The sequence below is a fragment of the Eubalaena glacialis genome, chromosome 4 (genome assembly GCF_028564815.1).
Source record: "Eubalaena glacialis isolate mEubGla1 chromosome 4, mEubGla1.1.hap2.+ XY, whole genome shotgun sequence".
Lineage (NCBI taxonomy): Eukaryota > Metazoa > Chordata > Mammalia > Artiodactyla > Balaenidae > Eubalaena > Eubalaena glacialis.
Window position 1 is genome coordinate 102090108 of NC_083719.1, and position 17807 is coordinate 102107914.

The window sequence follows — 17807 nt, forward strand, 5'->3', positions numbered from 1 at the left end:
ATTATTTTTTATTTTAAATCTTTTTTTTAATATATTTTCAATCTTTTTTAATATTTGTTTTTCTGAATCACAATTAATTATCTTGTTTAACTCTCCACATCTCTGTAACCCACTTTGGAGACCATTGGCCTATGAAAATCCATTGAATATGGACAAAAGTTTTCCTAACAAAGTTTCTCAACCATGTTTCATGAGAGTTTAGGGTTTATAGTTTCTGTATCTTCATGATCTCATGCCTCCAATCTAGAAAATTAATATATCATTTCATAAAGCTGACTACATCTCAGTCAGGGCTGTACTTCCTCAGAGCAGAAGCAAAACCACTCGGGGGGGGGAGGGGCATTCCCTGAACCTGGCCTAGCCTTTCCCACAGATAAAGCCCTGCAGAAGATGAGCTCATGAACCTAAACTACAAAACAGAAGAAAATGAACAGCCATGAGTGAGAGACACAAAAACAGGATTAAATCCTAAGAAGTTCAAGTAAAAGGACAATTGAATGGAAACCGAATATTAAAATGTCTAAAATAATTGAAAGCATAAGAAAAGATCATGAACCTAAGAAAAGCAGAACAGGCAGATTTGAAAAGGAACCAAATATGAAATGAAAATCTAATAGTTAAAATTAACTCAGTAGATTAAGAAGCTGTTTAGAGACAGCCAAAGAGGCTATAATGCACAGTCACTGGATCCGAGGAACACCACTGCTGTTCCAGTTGTAGTCAAAATACAAATCATCCTTCACGTGACGTGGAAGCCCTGCCCCACCTCTCCAGCTCAGGCTCTCCTACTTTATTGCTCAGCTTCATTGTTTCCTCAGGCACAGCCTCACTGGCCTTTCAGTTTTCCTAATGCCACGCTTCCACCTTCCACAAGTCTTTGAACACATTGTGTTTTGAACAGTGTGCTGTGCTTTGCATCTGAAATACCCCACTCCCTTTATCCTATTAGCTCATTCAACTCCCAGCCCAAGGGTCACTTTCCCAGGGAAGCTTTGTTAGTACTTCACAGGTTAATAGGGTGCTTTTTTTTACTGTTGCTTAAAGAAGGGATTTACTTCCCTTTAAGGTACTTATTTCAGTTTGTAATCTCACATTCATCACTGTGATTATTTGAAAACCATCCATCTCCCCCACTAGACTGTAAGTCCTGGGAGGACAAGACCATGTTTGTTTGGTTACCCATTGTGCCAGTGGTTGTACTTAGTACCTGGTAAACAAATATCTTTTTTATGAATAGGTATTCCAGAAACACAGAGGACATAAATTTTGGTATTAAAATAATTCAAAAGAGGGTTGGTTTTCCAGTTGCTATTGTTCCATGGTTAGTTTTATCTTTTTAGCCATATTATCAGAAATTAGATTTCTTCTGTCAAATCTTTCTGAAGCCAAATGACTTTGTTTCTTTGCACAGATTCTTTACCGTTTTAAATGGGCCCTTGTCAGCAGCCTTCAGCTTTTAGTGCAAGTCCTCAGATTTCTTGCAAGATAGTCTGTAAAGCCCTGTGAAATGATAGCAGATGTCTATTTGAATCTATGAATAGTGCAGTTTTCACCAGACACCGAGGAGACGTGTCTTGGGAAGGGTGGCACACACAAAGAAGGATGCGTGGTACACTGGGTTCTTCCAAAGCACATCTGATTTTTATTTTTTAGGTGGTCATGAGCCTTCGTTAGATCCATTTACCGGCTGACTTTTTTTAAAAGTATTCCTTTGGTAACCTTACTGTGGTTCATTCTGTGAAATTTTGAGCAAGTGCTGGGGAGGGGTAAGTGGAGGACTAAGGACGGCAAAGCCTCTGTGAGCTGGTAGGTTTTGTTCCCAGAGGACAGGGACACGGCAGCCCACTTACTGCCGTGAGGAGGTATTGATTTTTCTCCCTCCCTGTTCTTAGCTGCACCTCTGAAGCAGGTGTGGTGTGAAGCATCTTTCCTGGTGAAGAGAGGAAAAACTGTCATGAACTTTGTCACCTCAACCGTCGGGCATTTCAAACCAAACAAGGTGGAATAGGAAAAGAGCTTTCAGGACTCTTGGAAACCTCCCGACTTAGTTCAATACCCTGGCTTTTGTGACTGAGAGGTTCCTTGCAGTTGATAAAAAACCTTGATAGACAATGGGAAGAAATGTGGTGGGTTTTTTTTTTTAAATGTTTTGAAAAGAGAGTAAAAGGATCAAATCAGTGAAAACAGCGCAGCTTTGTGCAGTGATCTTGGAAGGTTAGCAAAGTGGTCTTGTCCAAGTTTTCAGCAAGATGTTCCGTTCCTGTTATAATTGGCTGCTGGGTAGGTTTGGACCTAACTAGAATGCCAGCGTTCGATTTCACCGTGTCCTCGGTGGAGATATGTCACCGTTTATGCTCGCCTTAGTGACAATTTTCTAAAATGGAAACTCATGGGAAATCATTACAGTGTTTATATGTCTCCCTTGTCGGACGGCGTTATCCTGTGATATTTTACCAGTGTTTTCCACTGCATGATGGCATCTAGCGAAGGTTAAGGCAGAACAGGTCCCTCTGTAATTTTGTGACTACATTTTACTTACTGAAGAAGAAAAGATAACTGACAATTAAGTATTTGGGATGTCACAGAAAGAACATGTGCAACTAATCAATGGTATCCTTTGGGAACATGATTTTATAAAGCTGATAGTGTAGAAAAATCGGGATTTTGTGATTTGTGTTACATGATGATAATTGCACCTTTTCAATAAAAGAGACATTTCTCCTGGAGTAAACATTGAGCTGGGGGAGGATGCTGCTACCAATGCTATTGTCTTTCTGCTCCCTTTAGGCAATTTTTTGGTAAATATTTTCATAGAGATTTTTTTTCCATTCTTTTTTTAGAGTGATATTTCTGGTCTATAATAAGGAAAGTTATTTATTCTTCTGTAACTGAGTAACATGGTTGTAAAGAATAATAATTATTTTTTTCTTCTTACAAGGTACACTGAATTGCCCATTTTAATATTTATCAGAGTTGGATATCGTCTTAGCAAAGTCTATTACATAATATATCACACACTTGTTACAGTTCTTTGATTTAGCCCCATTTCCTTTGTGCATCTTAATAACAACCTGATTTTTAGCCTGTGTACTCCCTAAGTGGTAAATTGGCTGGAAATTACTGTGGTTTTCTGTTAATTCTGTAGCATGTCCAGTCTGCATGTGTGTGAAAGAGCAACTAAAAGATGTTCAGAACCCAGATATTTAGAAGCTCTTATGATTCCTACTCTTCCCATGCCTGTGCCACTTTTCCTAGCTTTATGGCACAGGCTTCAGCCAGAGATAGATTCCTTCTCTGCTGGTTTGGACAGTAGTTTCTTCTTGTTCCAGCAGCTTTGGAAACTGCCACCCTCCTTAACAGAATGGTTAGTTAACTTAAAGACCACATTATCTCCTTGGTCCTCCACCACCTCATTCCATGCTTGGTACCCACTGTTGAGTGACCTCTTCATATGGACACTATTTTAATCTTTTAGTCATTTTCATTGCTTGCCTCTAGCTCTTCCTGAGTTTATTCTTATTTCCCTTTCCTTGGGGATTAAATAATATTGCGTTCAGTGGAGTGAGAGGGTTGCTCAGCTCATTTTACACCTTTGTGGAAGCAGGACTTTCTTGCTGACCTACCACTTGTGACCAACAGCACTTGTGACCTACTGTCCAACTTGCATCCGGAGATTAATTAATTCTGCCTCTTACAGTATTTGACTCAGTACTTTAACCTGTAAGATTTAATGGGATTATTTCCAACTTTTTCTCCAACTTGTTTTGCTCATTTTGAATTCTGACGTTTTACTGTGTAAATTAGCTACCCAGCCATGCATTCCAACTTGCATGCAGTGTCAGGACTCTACCATCAGAGTAATTAGTTAATCAGTTAGAAAGCACCAGGCCTGGGACCTATCACTGCCCAGTGGTTCAAAATGCCCATCTCATAACAGGTGTGGCGTACTAGTGCTTCATCAGCTGTACTCTGTAGAAATAGAGTTTAAATCTTACTTTCCCTCCTTTTTTGCTAACTTTGGGAACCTTCAACACCACAGCTTATTGAATTCTAGAGTTATATTTAGAAGACGTAGAAACCATAAATATGAACTGCTTTCTAAATCCGGTACAGCAGTAGATTTTGGGCTTTCAGAAAAAAATCCTTCACTAGACACGGCCAGACAAATATTTTCAACCACAGCCTAAAGCTGAAAGCCTCATGAATTCTAATAGCAAGGCAGCACACACTCCAGCAGGGTTCTAATTGACAAAGAGGTAGAAAACTGAAACAAGAAGGCTTGCGTGTCCTTTGGGGAGCTGGCATCCAGCACGGGCCCAGCAGTGCTTCAGGCTCCAGGCCAGATGAAAAGTGTGCCCAGCAGCGTTGCCGCCACATCAGAGCTACAAGCAGGCATCTTTGGCTGGGCTGTCAGGGGCCTATTGGACCCCCTACCACTGGCAGCACAATTATATATGTGTGAGTATTTTTCAGCAAGCAAGATTCTCAGCTTTCATCATTTTCAAAGGGATCCATGAATCGTAGAAGACTAAGAAGCTCTGTTTGTTAGATAGACAATAATCCAAACCTCCAAAACCAATAAAATAGATGCTTGAGAATTGATACAACAAAAAAATTCAAAGGAAACAGAATTAACATTTATCGAATGCTAATTGCATGCCAGAGACTCTTGGAGACATCACCTAATCCTCACAATGACCTTTAAGGTAGACAGAGGACATACTCAAACCCAGGTCTTGCTCTAAAGCTACATATTCCCGCTACACCACTTGCCTCTGTAAAGAATGAAAATGACCATTCAATTTACCATTGAAGATAAATCAAAAATAAAGATAAGCAAGCTAAAACAACAGGGAAATATTATTTGATATTTAAAATGTTGTTTATATATATTTATATATATATATATATATACTTTTTTTTTTTTTTTTTTTTTAATCAAAAGCTTATCTAGTGAATAGGTCTGGTGATTTAGACCAGACTGGGGTCCCAAGCATGTGGGATGGCCCAGGGTGCAGCGTCAAGAAGGAGTGGTTCTTCTTGAGCGGAAGCTTTTCAAGAAACTGAAGAGGATTTAAATGAAACAGTTGTGAGGCCCCACTTCACTGATGGGTCACTCATGGAATGTGGTCATGTGTTTCTGAACCAAAAGATTTGGTTGACCTAATACATTTTCTCTGTTGCATCTCTGTACTAACTAATGACAGTCATTTCACTTATACATATGTATTAAATTAGGTAAATTCTACTCTATTATACTCTGTCTCTGGGCTTAAGTATTAATTATTTTCTTACAAGCCTTCTTAGCACAGTTTAGGAGATATTCCCTCCGCATAACCGAAAGCTTGACTAACACCCTCCCCGCGCCAGTGCTGCTTTCTTACAACTGTAAATCCTGAAATCCACATTGGTCGTTGTTTTATAGAAAATATTATTTGAGAATATTCAGTGAACATTTAACAAAAATGCTCACAAATTTTTGAAGTTTTCGATATTCTTTTTTTCTAGTATATCTGACCTAAAACAACATGATCATCTATTTGGAGTACTCTGGGGAGGCTGAGCAGGATTAATTCCCGTCCCGGTGTTGCAGTGTAAACAGCTTTTTGCCTGTCTTTTGTCATTAATGATCACGCTGTAGATGTAGTCAGTGCATTGTAAGCCGATCTGTCAAGGCAAATAAACAATTCACCTTGTTAAAATTCCCTAAATCTTGCATTAATAAAACGAAAGTAACCCCCCGAACACTCAAGAGATGTCTTCCTCCATACTGCAGTGATGGATGACATGTCTAAAGATCCTGGAAATTAAGTAGTTCAGGTCATTAAAAGTGTCCCACACTTGTTATTGATTTAATTTATTTTAAAAGATGGGGGTGGAGATAATAATGGTTACCCCCTCCCCTGTTTTTTTTTAATCTGAAAGCTACCACTTGTTCACATAATTAAAACTATTGCCAGGGTGAACAGCTCTGTGTTACAACATTAAGCTTTATTATTCAAATAGGTATTATCCTCTTAAATAGATATCTACAAGTACAAGCCGATAATCATTGCAACTTGTATTATGGCAAAAAAAATTCCTTGGAACTTCATATGTATCATGATTCCTAGAATCTTTGATTTTGGGCACTGAAATTATGACCTTCTAGACACCCTAAAAATATTCTCGGATAGATAAAAATTTAGATGAAAGCCAAATGAACTGAAGGAAAGAAACAGAAATAGTAATGGAAGAATGCCCCTAGATAGGGGAGGGGTTTTTTTTTCCTCTCCATTTTATGAATTTTTCATTTTTCTACTTTATAATCAAGAAAAAAGTAAACATTTTAGAAAGATGGAGGGATGGATGCGAAGGCATTTAGAGAGTGCAGATTCTGTGTCACTGTATTCTAAGGCAAGTTTAACTTATGTGTGTGTTTACTTGTTTATCACTAATTTTCTCCACCAGCCCACATTCTATTGACCTGTAGTATTCACTGCCATATCCCAGTGCCTAACATAATAGGTGCTCTATAAATATTCGTTTAATGAATAAAGTATTACCCCAAATGTCTTTATTTTCCTCTTTTTTATTTCTTAAACTTCAGTGGGTACAATGACCATGTAAGGAATAGTAAGAGCCCCAGACAAGGCTGGATCTCCAGATTACCCCTCTCCAGGGACTGAACAGCAGGACGGTTGAGCACTAGTATAGTACAGAGGTCAGTGTGCTAGCACTGGTGATCTCTGTAGTAGCTTATTCCATTTATACGTCCTGAACTGGGTAACAGAATTCCAAAACATGGTGAGAAATGGGGCAGCTCCAGAAGTGAATTATGGCTAAAAACAATACATTATATAGAATTATGTGTATACAAGAAACACACAATTTGACCTTTTTCATGTGTTATGTATCTTTTGCATCACCTTGCATAGCTGTTCCTGATCAGCTGTGTGAATGACATTTCAGCATCAATTCTCATTGGGTTTTTTTTTGTTTTTCTTTGGTTTTTTTTTTAACATTTTTATTGGAGTATAATTGCTTTACAATGGTGTGTTAGTTTCTGCTTTATAACAAAGTGAATCAGTTATACATACACATATATCCCCATATCTCTTCCCTCTTGCGTCTCCCTCCCTCCCTCCCTATCGCACCTCTCTAGCTGGTCACAAAGCACCTTGCTGATCTCCCTGTGCTATGTGGCTGCTTCCCACTAGCTATCTATTTTACATTTGGTAGTGTATATATGTCTGTCAATTCTCATTGTTTTTTAAACAATATGTACTTACTGGGGGGAAAAAAAAGTCATGGTAAGTTATAAAAATGATCCTTAAGAATAGTTACATTAATTTTAGAGATTATTGCACAATGTCTGATGCTTTTCCCATGGTCTTTGTAAAAAAAGCGGAGGGCTTCCCTGGTGGCGCAGTGGTTGAGAATCTGCCTGCTAATGCAGGGGACACGGGTTCGAGCCCTGGTCTGGGAAGATCCCACATGCCGCGGAGCAACTAGGCCCGTGAGCCACAACTACTGAGCCTGCGCGTCTGGAGCCTGTGCTCCACAACAAGAGAGGCCACAATAGTGAGAGGCCCGCGCACCACGATGAAGAGTGGCCCCCGCTCGCCGCAACTAGAGAAAGCCCTCGCACAGAAACAAAGACCCAACACAGCCAAAAATAAATAAATAAATAAATAAAATTTAAAAAAAAAAAAAAGGGGTGGGGGAGCAAATGTGCAATCATTTCTCTGGCAGACTCTTTCAAAAATAAATATATATGAAAATGCACTCTTACAGTTCTCTATTAGATTTCTCCTTGAAATTGCATAATTTGGATATCTGAGAACTGACATGGTTATGCCATTATGGCAGCTATTTAGCAGAGCTCCCTAAATGGAAGAACTCTATAGATTTTTTTTTTTCATCATATACACTGATTTACACTTAGTGGCAAAACTGTTACTGACCCTTTAAGTGGAGCTGTCCAAATAGCAATAAATGTCAGTTGATCCTATTGCTGAAACAGGTGTTAGCTGAAGGATCTTGACTAAATCTTCCAGTTAAAAAAGCCATGTACAGTATTTCCTGAACAGTAGTGGTTTCTTGTAGGTAGACACACACACACACACACACACACACAAAATTTCAGATCACTTTATCACTAAATAAGGAAAACTTGATGTAACTATCTTAGCAGTATTATTGATGTTCCCAGGTTTTTTAAATACTAATTCTGGATTAGAACCTCCATGAAGGCAGGAACTGTGTCTACCTGGTGCCTGGCTGTCTTGCCCCCCGTCAGCATCTGAAGTATATGTAGTAGATGCTCCGTAAATGCTGCTTGGGTGAAAGAATAGATAAAATGGAGCATTTGCTGACACTGAATAACATGTGTGTTGGCCTAAATTCTTGGTGGGTGAGATGGGTAATTTTGCTTTTGGGTAATAATGCTGGTAAGAACTTTGATGGATGGTTATGACTTTTCAAACTAGTTTATTTGATTGATTGCCTAGCAAACTTCACTTTCTAATTGTTTTCTGCTTTCACAGGCTGTCATTCTAGAAAATGAAGAACTTCCCAAACTGTTTCTTGATTTCCTAAATGTGCGACATTTGCCCTCTCTACCAAAGGCAGAGAGCTGTGGGTAAGAGTTGTTTACCTATTGGACATATATCTTAAGTTACTTTTCAATCACTTATTGGCCTAACAAATAACACGGGTGGTGCGGAGGGCCAACCTGGCCACACCCATTCCTTTGGCTTGGGACAACACTCGCTCGCCCCCTGCTTGTAGGCAAAGGAATTGCTCCTGAGCCTTGTGGCCAAGCGACCAACACTCATTAATTCAGGTTTAAACTTGAAGAATTGACTTTTTAAATTATACTTTTATATGGAATGATGTTACATGATGGGAATTATAAATCTAGATAGCTTGTTTAGAGACTAATGTTTATTTGTGAATACTTGTGCAAAGTCTATATCCCCTTGGCACATTTATTCATATAATTTTAAAGCTGTAAATGATCTTAGAAGTGATTTTATCCAACTCCCTTCATTTTAGAGTTGAGCAAACTGAGACACAGGAATAAAGTGCCTTTCCTAAGATCTCTTGCCTTGTAGCTGGCAGAGCCCAGGCCTTTGGCCTTTCCCCACTGTCTTGCTGCCTCTCCCTCAGGAACTTCTAAATGGAGGGCTGCAGATCCTAATCCCTCTCTACCAAGAAACCAGACATCTGATATCAGCAGCAACTGGGAAAAGTTCTTCTGAAGAATTAACTCTGAAACAAGCCACTCTCCCAGCTCTGGGCACCTGTGTTGATCTGGCCTCCAAAGGCAGTCGGCAACATCTCTTACATGTTAAATCTATTTACAAAGAACCACGTCACCACAAACTCTCTGCAGATCCAAGTTGGGGAGAGGGTTCTATCCATTTTCTTGCTGCCTCCAGACCTGCCTGAATGACTCACACTAACTACAAGATGTTCAAGCCAACCACACCCAAAGTTGTGTTAAAACCCAGCCATCTGCTGGATGAGAGGCTAACACCTGTCACAGCTCCCTCACCAGCAGTGTGTACTCGGGGCCACTTTTCAGTCACCTCAGAACAAGAATCGTACACCGCACTCGCCAAGTCATATGCATAGTCAGTGCTTCCTGTTCCAACTTGGTGCATTTGCTGGGAGGTTGGGCTTCATATGTGGTTGTGTATTTTTTAAGAAGAGATAGTGGGAATGAAATGAGTGAAATCTTTTCTCCGTTATATAAGTCCAAAAGCAAAACCATAGGATTTCTGAGTGATCTCCAGGAAAATTGAAATTCAAGAATATTGCAGCCTTAGGGTTCCTTAGAATGAGGCATCAGACACGCTGTGACTCTGTGAAGATACCTAAGTCTCTTTTCAAAATGTCTCCCAATTCAGAGCTCTAAGAATACTGGCTATTTCTTCCTTTGTTGACATAAATACTGACCCAACTTTTATGGTCTTCTTTTCTTTTTTTAAAAAAAAATTTAGATCTTTTGATGAGACAGAATCTGAAGAGTCAAGGTAAGAACAAACACCAGTCAGGAGTTATACAAGCCAAGAATAGGACTAAGGTTTTGTTAAACATTTAATTACCATCATCTAATTGTTTCAAGTCAAGATTTTCTTGAAAACCTTTGCTAGAAAATTGATTTTAAGATGATAAATATTTGATGGGAAGTCACAGAAGTAACCATTCTATTTAAGGCTGGAGGAATAAAGTCCTACATTATTTCATACAAGTAATAAGAATACATTTCATCAATAATCATACTACAAGATTTTTTTTTAAAAAAATCACTTTGCAGCAGTGATTTATGGTATAGATTGTATATCTGCTTCGAATTCCACAAAGACATGTTTGGAAGATGAGCGCACTGCTGGTTTGTTCCTCCAGCTCTGCTTGCTATTATTCACCCACACCGTTAGATACATAAACCTTGAGATGTCCCCGCACAGCAGTTTGATCCCCTCAAAGCTAGTTTGTAGTGTTTTCTGTTTACCATCGTCCCCTGATGCTGACATGCCTGTTCTTGACCTTTCCAGCAAACTGTCCCACCAGCCGGTGCTGCTGTTCCTCAGGGATCCATACGTCTTGCCTGCAGCCAGCGGTAATCAAACCTGTCATCTGCTAACAGCTCTTTACTGATCTGACCCTGCACCACATAAACCACGTTTTTAATACAGGTCTAACAGAGTGACATTGGTCCAGGGCTTAATAATCTGCCAATAAACCAGTGCTCTTGGTGTAAGAGACATTCAGAATTTTAATTGGGGCAGGCCTTTCAGGAGGAAATGTAATTTTTCTTTCTCTCTTGCCAGGCTGTTTTGAATTAGAGTCATAACAGGGAAAGGTATTTATTGTCCTTAATTTTGGGGGTGGTGTTATTTTGGCCTCTGCTGGTTTTTATCTAGGGTTTGAATCCAAGGTTCTGCTCCTTTTTTAAAATGCTTCTTTCCAAAAGCTGTGTATATACATTGCATGCGTATCTCCATTTCCATTTAGATTACAGCATCTTTGACAGTCAGATACACATTTTTAAAAGTTGTATCTTTAAGTATAATGAATTAATTTAAGCGTAAATGTAATTTGCTATTTTAGTCCGAGTCCTTTCTTTGTGCCAAGAAATTTAAATTATTCAGAGTCCCTCTCAAAGTGTTCTGATACGCAGCTCTTCATGAGTACATTCTCAGACATTAGCTCATTTAATTTCCTTAACAACCTTATGAAGTAGGCAGGGCAGGTATCATCATTCGCTCCTGAGCAAACTGGGGCTCAGGGAGGTCCCTGATTTGCCCAGTCTCACAGGTCTGGTGGGTGGATCCCTTTTTGCCTAATCTCTCCTTCTGTGCTCTTTGCATATAGTGAATTTTCAGCCTTTGTTTCTGAGAGTAACTAAATAGCGTAACAGCTAAATAGCAAGAGATAAATTATCTGTGGACACCATTCCTACATTCTGACAATAAAACCTTATCACCAGCAAGAGAGAGGGGACTGCTGTCTGTGGCAGGGATGCTTGTGTGCTCAGATCACCCACTTAGCTATCAGTTTAAAGAAGGCTGACTAGGACACAGCCCCGCTCTGTTGAGGGACCATTCTAGAAGAAAGCTGCCTTTGCTATACGACCACACATGAATATGGTCTCGTAGTATTTTCTCTATAAAATCCCTTCAGTGAGGAATAATCCCCTTTCTTTAACATTTGCTTCCCATGTGTAACAAATATGCTTGGTGTATTAGTTCATATTATGTTGACAAGATGTTACATTTAACAAATATTCATGATGTAACCTAGTCTAGATTAAGTGGGCAGTGGTTTTTTTTTTTTTTCAACCAAATGAACTTCTTTTTTTTTTTTTTATACAGCAGGTTCTTATTAGTCATCAATTTTATACACATCAGTGTATACATGTCAATCCCAATCTCCCAATTCATCACACCACCACCTCCACCCACCACCGCTTTCCCCCCTTGGTGTCCATACGTTTGTTCTCTACATCTGCGTCTCAATTTCTGCTCTGCAAACCGGTTCATCTGTACCATTTTTCTAGGTTCCACATATATGCGTTAATATATGATATTTGTTTTTCTCTTTCTGACTTACTTCACTCTGTATGGGGCAGTGTTTTATGAAGTGTTCTTAGTAGCTTTTAAAAATGGTTCCACAAGTACTTTCTCCAGGTATTTTTTCTGCTCAGATATTTTAAGCATTTGACTGAAATTCCTATAAAAGTGTAGAGAGTAGAACGATCACTGTGGACTGGAGTAGCCAGGGTGCTTTCTGGAAGAGGGCAGATATTTTATGATCCTTAAATCCGATTCATCCAGCTTCTTAAGCAGCATGTGCTATGCACTTGGCTTGACCATGAAGAACGGGAGGAACTTTTTGGGAAAGAGCCTCAGGGGCAAATGTCTGGAGTTAGAAAGAATAAGAAGTATGGATCATTGGTAGAATATTGATGTAGCTGAACAACTTGCACAGAAAGGGGATTCCTCCTTGAGAGTAAATGTCAATCATGAATTTGATGTAAAGGACGGAACGAGGTATGAGAGAGCCAGCCACTACATCTCCTTTCGTGGAACTTTGGCTGAGCCCATGTCATAAATCAGATTCCTATTGTCTTAGAAGTATTATACTAGTGATACATTCTTGAAACTCTTTAGCATTTAATTTAAAGATAAATTTTACTTGCATCACATGTTCGTGTTATAAGGCCGCTTAACAAAATGTTGAGGTTTCTGTTCCAGATACAGAATCTGGAAGTACCTTCACAGATACACTGACACCCATAAAAATCAGAGGAGTGTCTGTCTTTAAAATTCTGACAGTTAAACACTATCCTCTTATAAAATGCTAAAAATAAAACACTATTCTCTTAGCATATGCTTTTTGGCCTTCGTTTTCTGGGGAATTCAAAATAACTTTGGCTCAGGTCCCCAGCGACTGCAAGGTGGCTAAACTCCGTGGACTTTTCTCAGTCCTCCTCCTTGACCTCTCATTAACTTTAGCCACTGGTGACCACTTTCGCCTCCTTCAAACACCATCTCCCCTTGGCTTTCCCACCTTTCTGCTTTTCTTCCAGACTCTGGCAGCTCTCCTGAAGGCTGTCCTAGACCCTCTGCTCTTCTCATTTTACTGTCTTTGGAACAATCTCCTTGCTGTGGCCTTGATGGCCTTGAGTATACAGCTGAGTCACAATACTATTTTTCCATCCCAACCCTCTCTGTGAGCCCCAGACTCTCACCGTGGTTGACAAGGTCCCCCGTGGGCTGGCCCTGGCCCACATGTCTGCCGGGACCCCCTCACACACTCTGGTGCAGCCACACTGCAGTTCTTTCTGGGCCTCATATGCGCTGAACTCTTTCCCCGCAGGGCACTTGCTGTTTCCTCCTCCTCGAACCCTCTTGTCCTCACACATTGTTGGCCCTCTCCTCTTTCAGGTGCAGCTTCAGGGAGCCTTTGCTGGCTCTCCTTTCAAGTAGCCTCCAAGAGCCCCTCCACCCCCTTACTTTTTTTTTAAGCTTCACAATAAATGTTTATAAAAATAAATGAAAACCAACAAAAATAACAACAAAACCTTTCCCAAATCACATTCCTTCTCATCACCTCTCAAAGGGAAGCAAAGGCAAGGGCAGTTTTCTGAGTAATTTAAGCAGTGATGGACATTGTATCAAATGATACACGTAATGAAGCCAAAATCCAGTTTAGAGTGTAACAGATGAGGGAAAAAAAAAAAAAAAGACCTCTGATTATCTCATCAGTTACTAGTTGGTGGACCTCATTATAAAATATCTCTATTCCATTCACTTTTATCAGAGCGCCCTATTTGCTTCCTTTAGAACAATGATAACAGATTGTGTTGCCTCCTCTCTCTCTCTCTTTCTGTCGCCTTCACCCTCTAAATCTCCAGCATCTAGCGTATGCTTAGCACTTGCTGGACGGTGAGCACAGGGCCTGGGCATGCTCTGTTCCCTCTGTGGGATTGCTCTTCCTCCAGACACCCTCACAGCTGGCTGCTGCAGCACTTCACTCAAATGGCATCTTTGCACAACGGTCCTCCTTCACCTTCCCGTTCCCTGTCACTCTCTGGCCCCGTGCCCTGCTTTATTTTTTCTCCTTGCCTTTAAACCACTGCTTGACCTATTAGAGTGCTGTAGAATTACCCAAAGTATTTAGTGTTATTTTCCTTTTTGTCCTTTTTGCTGAACTTACTGATTTGAATCAAAATGTTTACACTAAATAAGCTTATGATATAATTTCACTAACCTTAAGCAGACTCTTATATTTTGAGTGGTAAAGGATAAATGCGTATATGCTGATGCATGTAATATGTCTAATTTGGGCATTTTATTGAAAATTAATCAACAGCTTCATTTATGGCTACTGGTATCAATACACGTCTGCGTGTGAGAAATGCGTTTAGAATTAAAATTAACTTAGCTGAGTCATTGCTTTTGATCGGGATCTAAGTATGTAGGTATAAGTCCACTGCAAACTTTAAAAGATAGGTTTTATTAAAAATTACGTGACTTCATGTTGGGTAAAAGCAAACATTAAGAAATCAAGTGAGTGTCATCAACCAAAAGTAATTGAGTACTTGCGTATTGGAGATATTTTAAAAACACATTTTGTTTGTTTATTCACTTGTCTCCCTGACCAGCATGTAAGTTCTGTGGCAGACACTGTTACTTACTTATATTCCCAGTAATTAGGCAGTGCTTGGTATGTGATAATAGCTGGTACTTACCATGTGCCAAGTTCAGGTCCAAGCACTTTGTTTCATTCATCAATTTTTACAACAGCCTGTTAAGTAGGTAGTGTTATGAAATCCCTCACTAGTACCATCGAATACATCACCGCTCTGAACTTGCTCCAGTCGCTCTCTGAATGGCAGCCACAGTCATCTTTTCAAAACAATTCATTGCTGTCTCACTCTGCTTGAAATCCCTCAGTAGCTTCTCATTGCTTTCCAGATAAAGCCAGAATTCCTGTCCATTCTTACCAGGCTTGAATTGCCCCCCTGCCCTTACGGCCACTCCTCTTGCTACACTAGCCTCAGGCTCCAGCCTGCCACAGACTTTCCACCTGGTCAGCTCCCCCTCCTGAGCCCTCTCCTCCAAGAGCCTGATGAGGTCCAATCCCCATGTAAGTGGTTTTATGTAGTAGGTACTCTGTAGAGGTTGAATCAATCAGTGAACATATTATTTGGAAGCTCAAAGTATTGGGCCACTTAATTTCCTTATATAATAACTCTATTTATTTAAATCCTAGATATAATTATGTGCAGACTGAAGTTTATAAATGAAAATTCTGAACCGTGTGATAGATTGGTTCTCCTGTTCAAGTTATCTGTTCATATTTTACCTGCTGTGATAACTAAACTGAGATACAACATAACATACACCTCTGAATTTCCTATAAAAATGTAGCTGATTTTTTCAAGTTTGGCAAGTGTGGCTTTTGTCAAGAATCGGTCCTTTTACGTTAGGAAGGCAGGCCCCTGTCCTCCTGCTCTCTAGAAGCTAGTAAAATAGAACAAGCATACTCAAGACAACTTGGACTAAACGCCACTGTAAACCACAACGGAAAAACTGCAGCAAAGTATTCCCAGTAGAAATCTTGGAATTCCTTCAAGTATATTGAGATTTTGTTAGAAATTGAATTGCCAGTGTAATCCATCTTCCTTGGGAGAAAACATTCAGATAAAGAGCTGGGGCCTAGCAGCATTAACCATTAGAACATCCCTTAAATCAATAAGCTACAAATCTGGCTGTGCATTCCTGCAGCGCCTGGTGGTACACTCAAGTGGCTCGAGACCGAAGCAGCATGACTGATGGCACATCCGAAACAAGGGCAAACTGTATGGTGATGCAGATCCCTGAGTTATGCCTAGGCCTTACCTTGTTACGTTCTACGAGATGCACGTATGTTTTATTGATGTACATAAGAAAAGCAGTTTTACTTTTGTTTTTCAGATTTTCCAAACGTGGTTATTGAAGGAGTTCTCCATGGGATATTTTACCCTCATCTACAGCCCAGGTAGAAATCCTCCATGGCTAGAAGAAGCTGAAGCAAGTTTCGAAGTCGTAGTCAAGGAAATCGATACCTACCAAATTAACCTAAACTCTATGACATAATGGCTCTCGCTAGTGGTAAAATTCACAGCCGCAGCTTAATTCAGAGCAGGGACATTTCCATTAGAATGGTGCTTTTAAAAATAGAAACTGAACCAGGGTGGTGCTGAGGTTAAGGCCAAGTGTTTAAGAAGTAGAATGTAGCTGCCAATTTAGAAACCCAGGAAAAGAAAGCTAAAGAAGATCTTTGGGAGCTCCGAGTGTAGCAAAACAGTTACTCTCTGCTTCAGTCACACCATTTGCTAATTGAAAATCTTATCCCGAATCATAGTGAGGCTGATCAACTTTGGTAGCTTTTTGTTCAGATTTTATGACACACTAATCTTTTCATCATGAGATTTTTCTCAGCCAGTGATGGATAACATTCTGAAGTGCTGGCACCAGGAGAGCATCACAGAAACACACTGTGCTAAATGTGAGGAAGGCACTAAACTGGAAATGAAATTATACTGACAAAATTAGGGCACTTTTAAAATCATGGCATTTTAATTTACATTACAGTGGAGCTGCGTCATATCCAGGGGTTAGCTTCTAATGTCGGCACATAAGATAAAATGGGGTCTCAAGATTATCCTTGAAAGCCCTTTAGAATGGTGCCATATTGGAAATCTCCATCCACGACAGCCAGTTTTTCCTCCAGTGTTGGAAGAGGTAACTGTTTCTTCCGTTGAAGACCAATTGAAGTTGTTGGTGTTTAGGGGCTATTTTGTAGAAAAAAACACATAACTTTGAACACTAGAATGATACTTAGCCTTGCAAGATAACTGAGGGAACACCAGATTGACAACACTCATCTTGGTTTACTCGAGGGCATCCATTCATTGAATAGGTGGTATAATTGCCAGATTGATTGTTATTTTCCTTATTCCTTATCATTTCCTTTTCACTGATCTCATGTACTGAATTAAATTAATGTGTTTATGATATAACTCCACTGTACATCTTATAGACATTCAGATTTTGAGTAGTAAAGGATAAAAGCATATATGCAGCCTGTATATATGTGCCACATTTGGACATTTCCTTGAAAACCAGTTAATAGCTAGCCTATTTATGGTTATTAGTTAATAAGCGTCTGTGTGGGAGAAAAATATTTAGATATAAAACTAATAATTAAATCATGGTTTTTGATTAGGATCTAAATATACAGGTTTAAAGCTTGCTGCAGACTCTTAGAGATTTATTTATGATAGATGTGTTACTACATGCTGGAAATAAGCAAGAACTAAATAATCAAGTGTCATCAACCAAAAATGACTGAATAGTCAAGTGTTGGAGATATTTTTTAAATGTTTTTGTTATTAGCTATTTTGAGTTAAATAAAAACGAAGAACAAGAAATGTTTGGATATGTCTTCTACTGCCAGGATTTTATTGGAAACACAAATTGTGTCTTGTCTCTTTATACACACACACACACACACACACAAACCTTCTCACATATTCACATAGACATTTATTTCTAATCTGACAAGGTAACTGTTAAATTACCTCATCTATTAAGCCAATAGGTACTCATTAAGTAGTTGATTTACCAAGATAGTAAGGGTTTTTAAAAAAGATAAAGCCCAAGAATCTTTGGTAGCACTACTACTCTTTTTTGAGAATTGATTTTTTTTTTTAGTGATGACTTTCATTTCTAATTTTTATTTAAATGTTTAATATTCCATTTCAA

At 39.3% G+C, this 17807-nt stretch overlaps 1 protein-coding gene across 3 annotated transcripts in view; it reads left to right on the forward strand.

Moving 5' to 3' along the window:
* SNX24 (sorting nexin 24) overlaps positions 1 to 17473 on the forward strand; it is a 175068-nt gene extending 157595 nt beyond the window's left edge. For all 3 annotated transcript variants that reach the window (XM_061188089.1, XM_061188091.1, XM_061188090.1), the window contains 4 exons: positions 8529 to 8623; positions 9990 to 10022; positions 10545 to 10609; positions 15975 to 17473. In XM_061188089.1, coding sequence (XP_061044072.1) covers positions 8529 to 8623; positions 9990 to 10022; positions 10545 to 10609; positions 15975 to 16042 — 261 coding nt within the window. In that variant the 3' untranslated portion in view covers positions 16043 to 17473. The remainder of the gene's footprint in view (positions 1 to 8528; positions 8624 to 9989; positions 10023 to 10544; positions 10610 to 15974) is intronic.
* Positions 17474 to 17807: the final 334 nt, after the last annotated feature.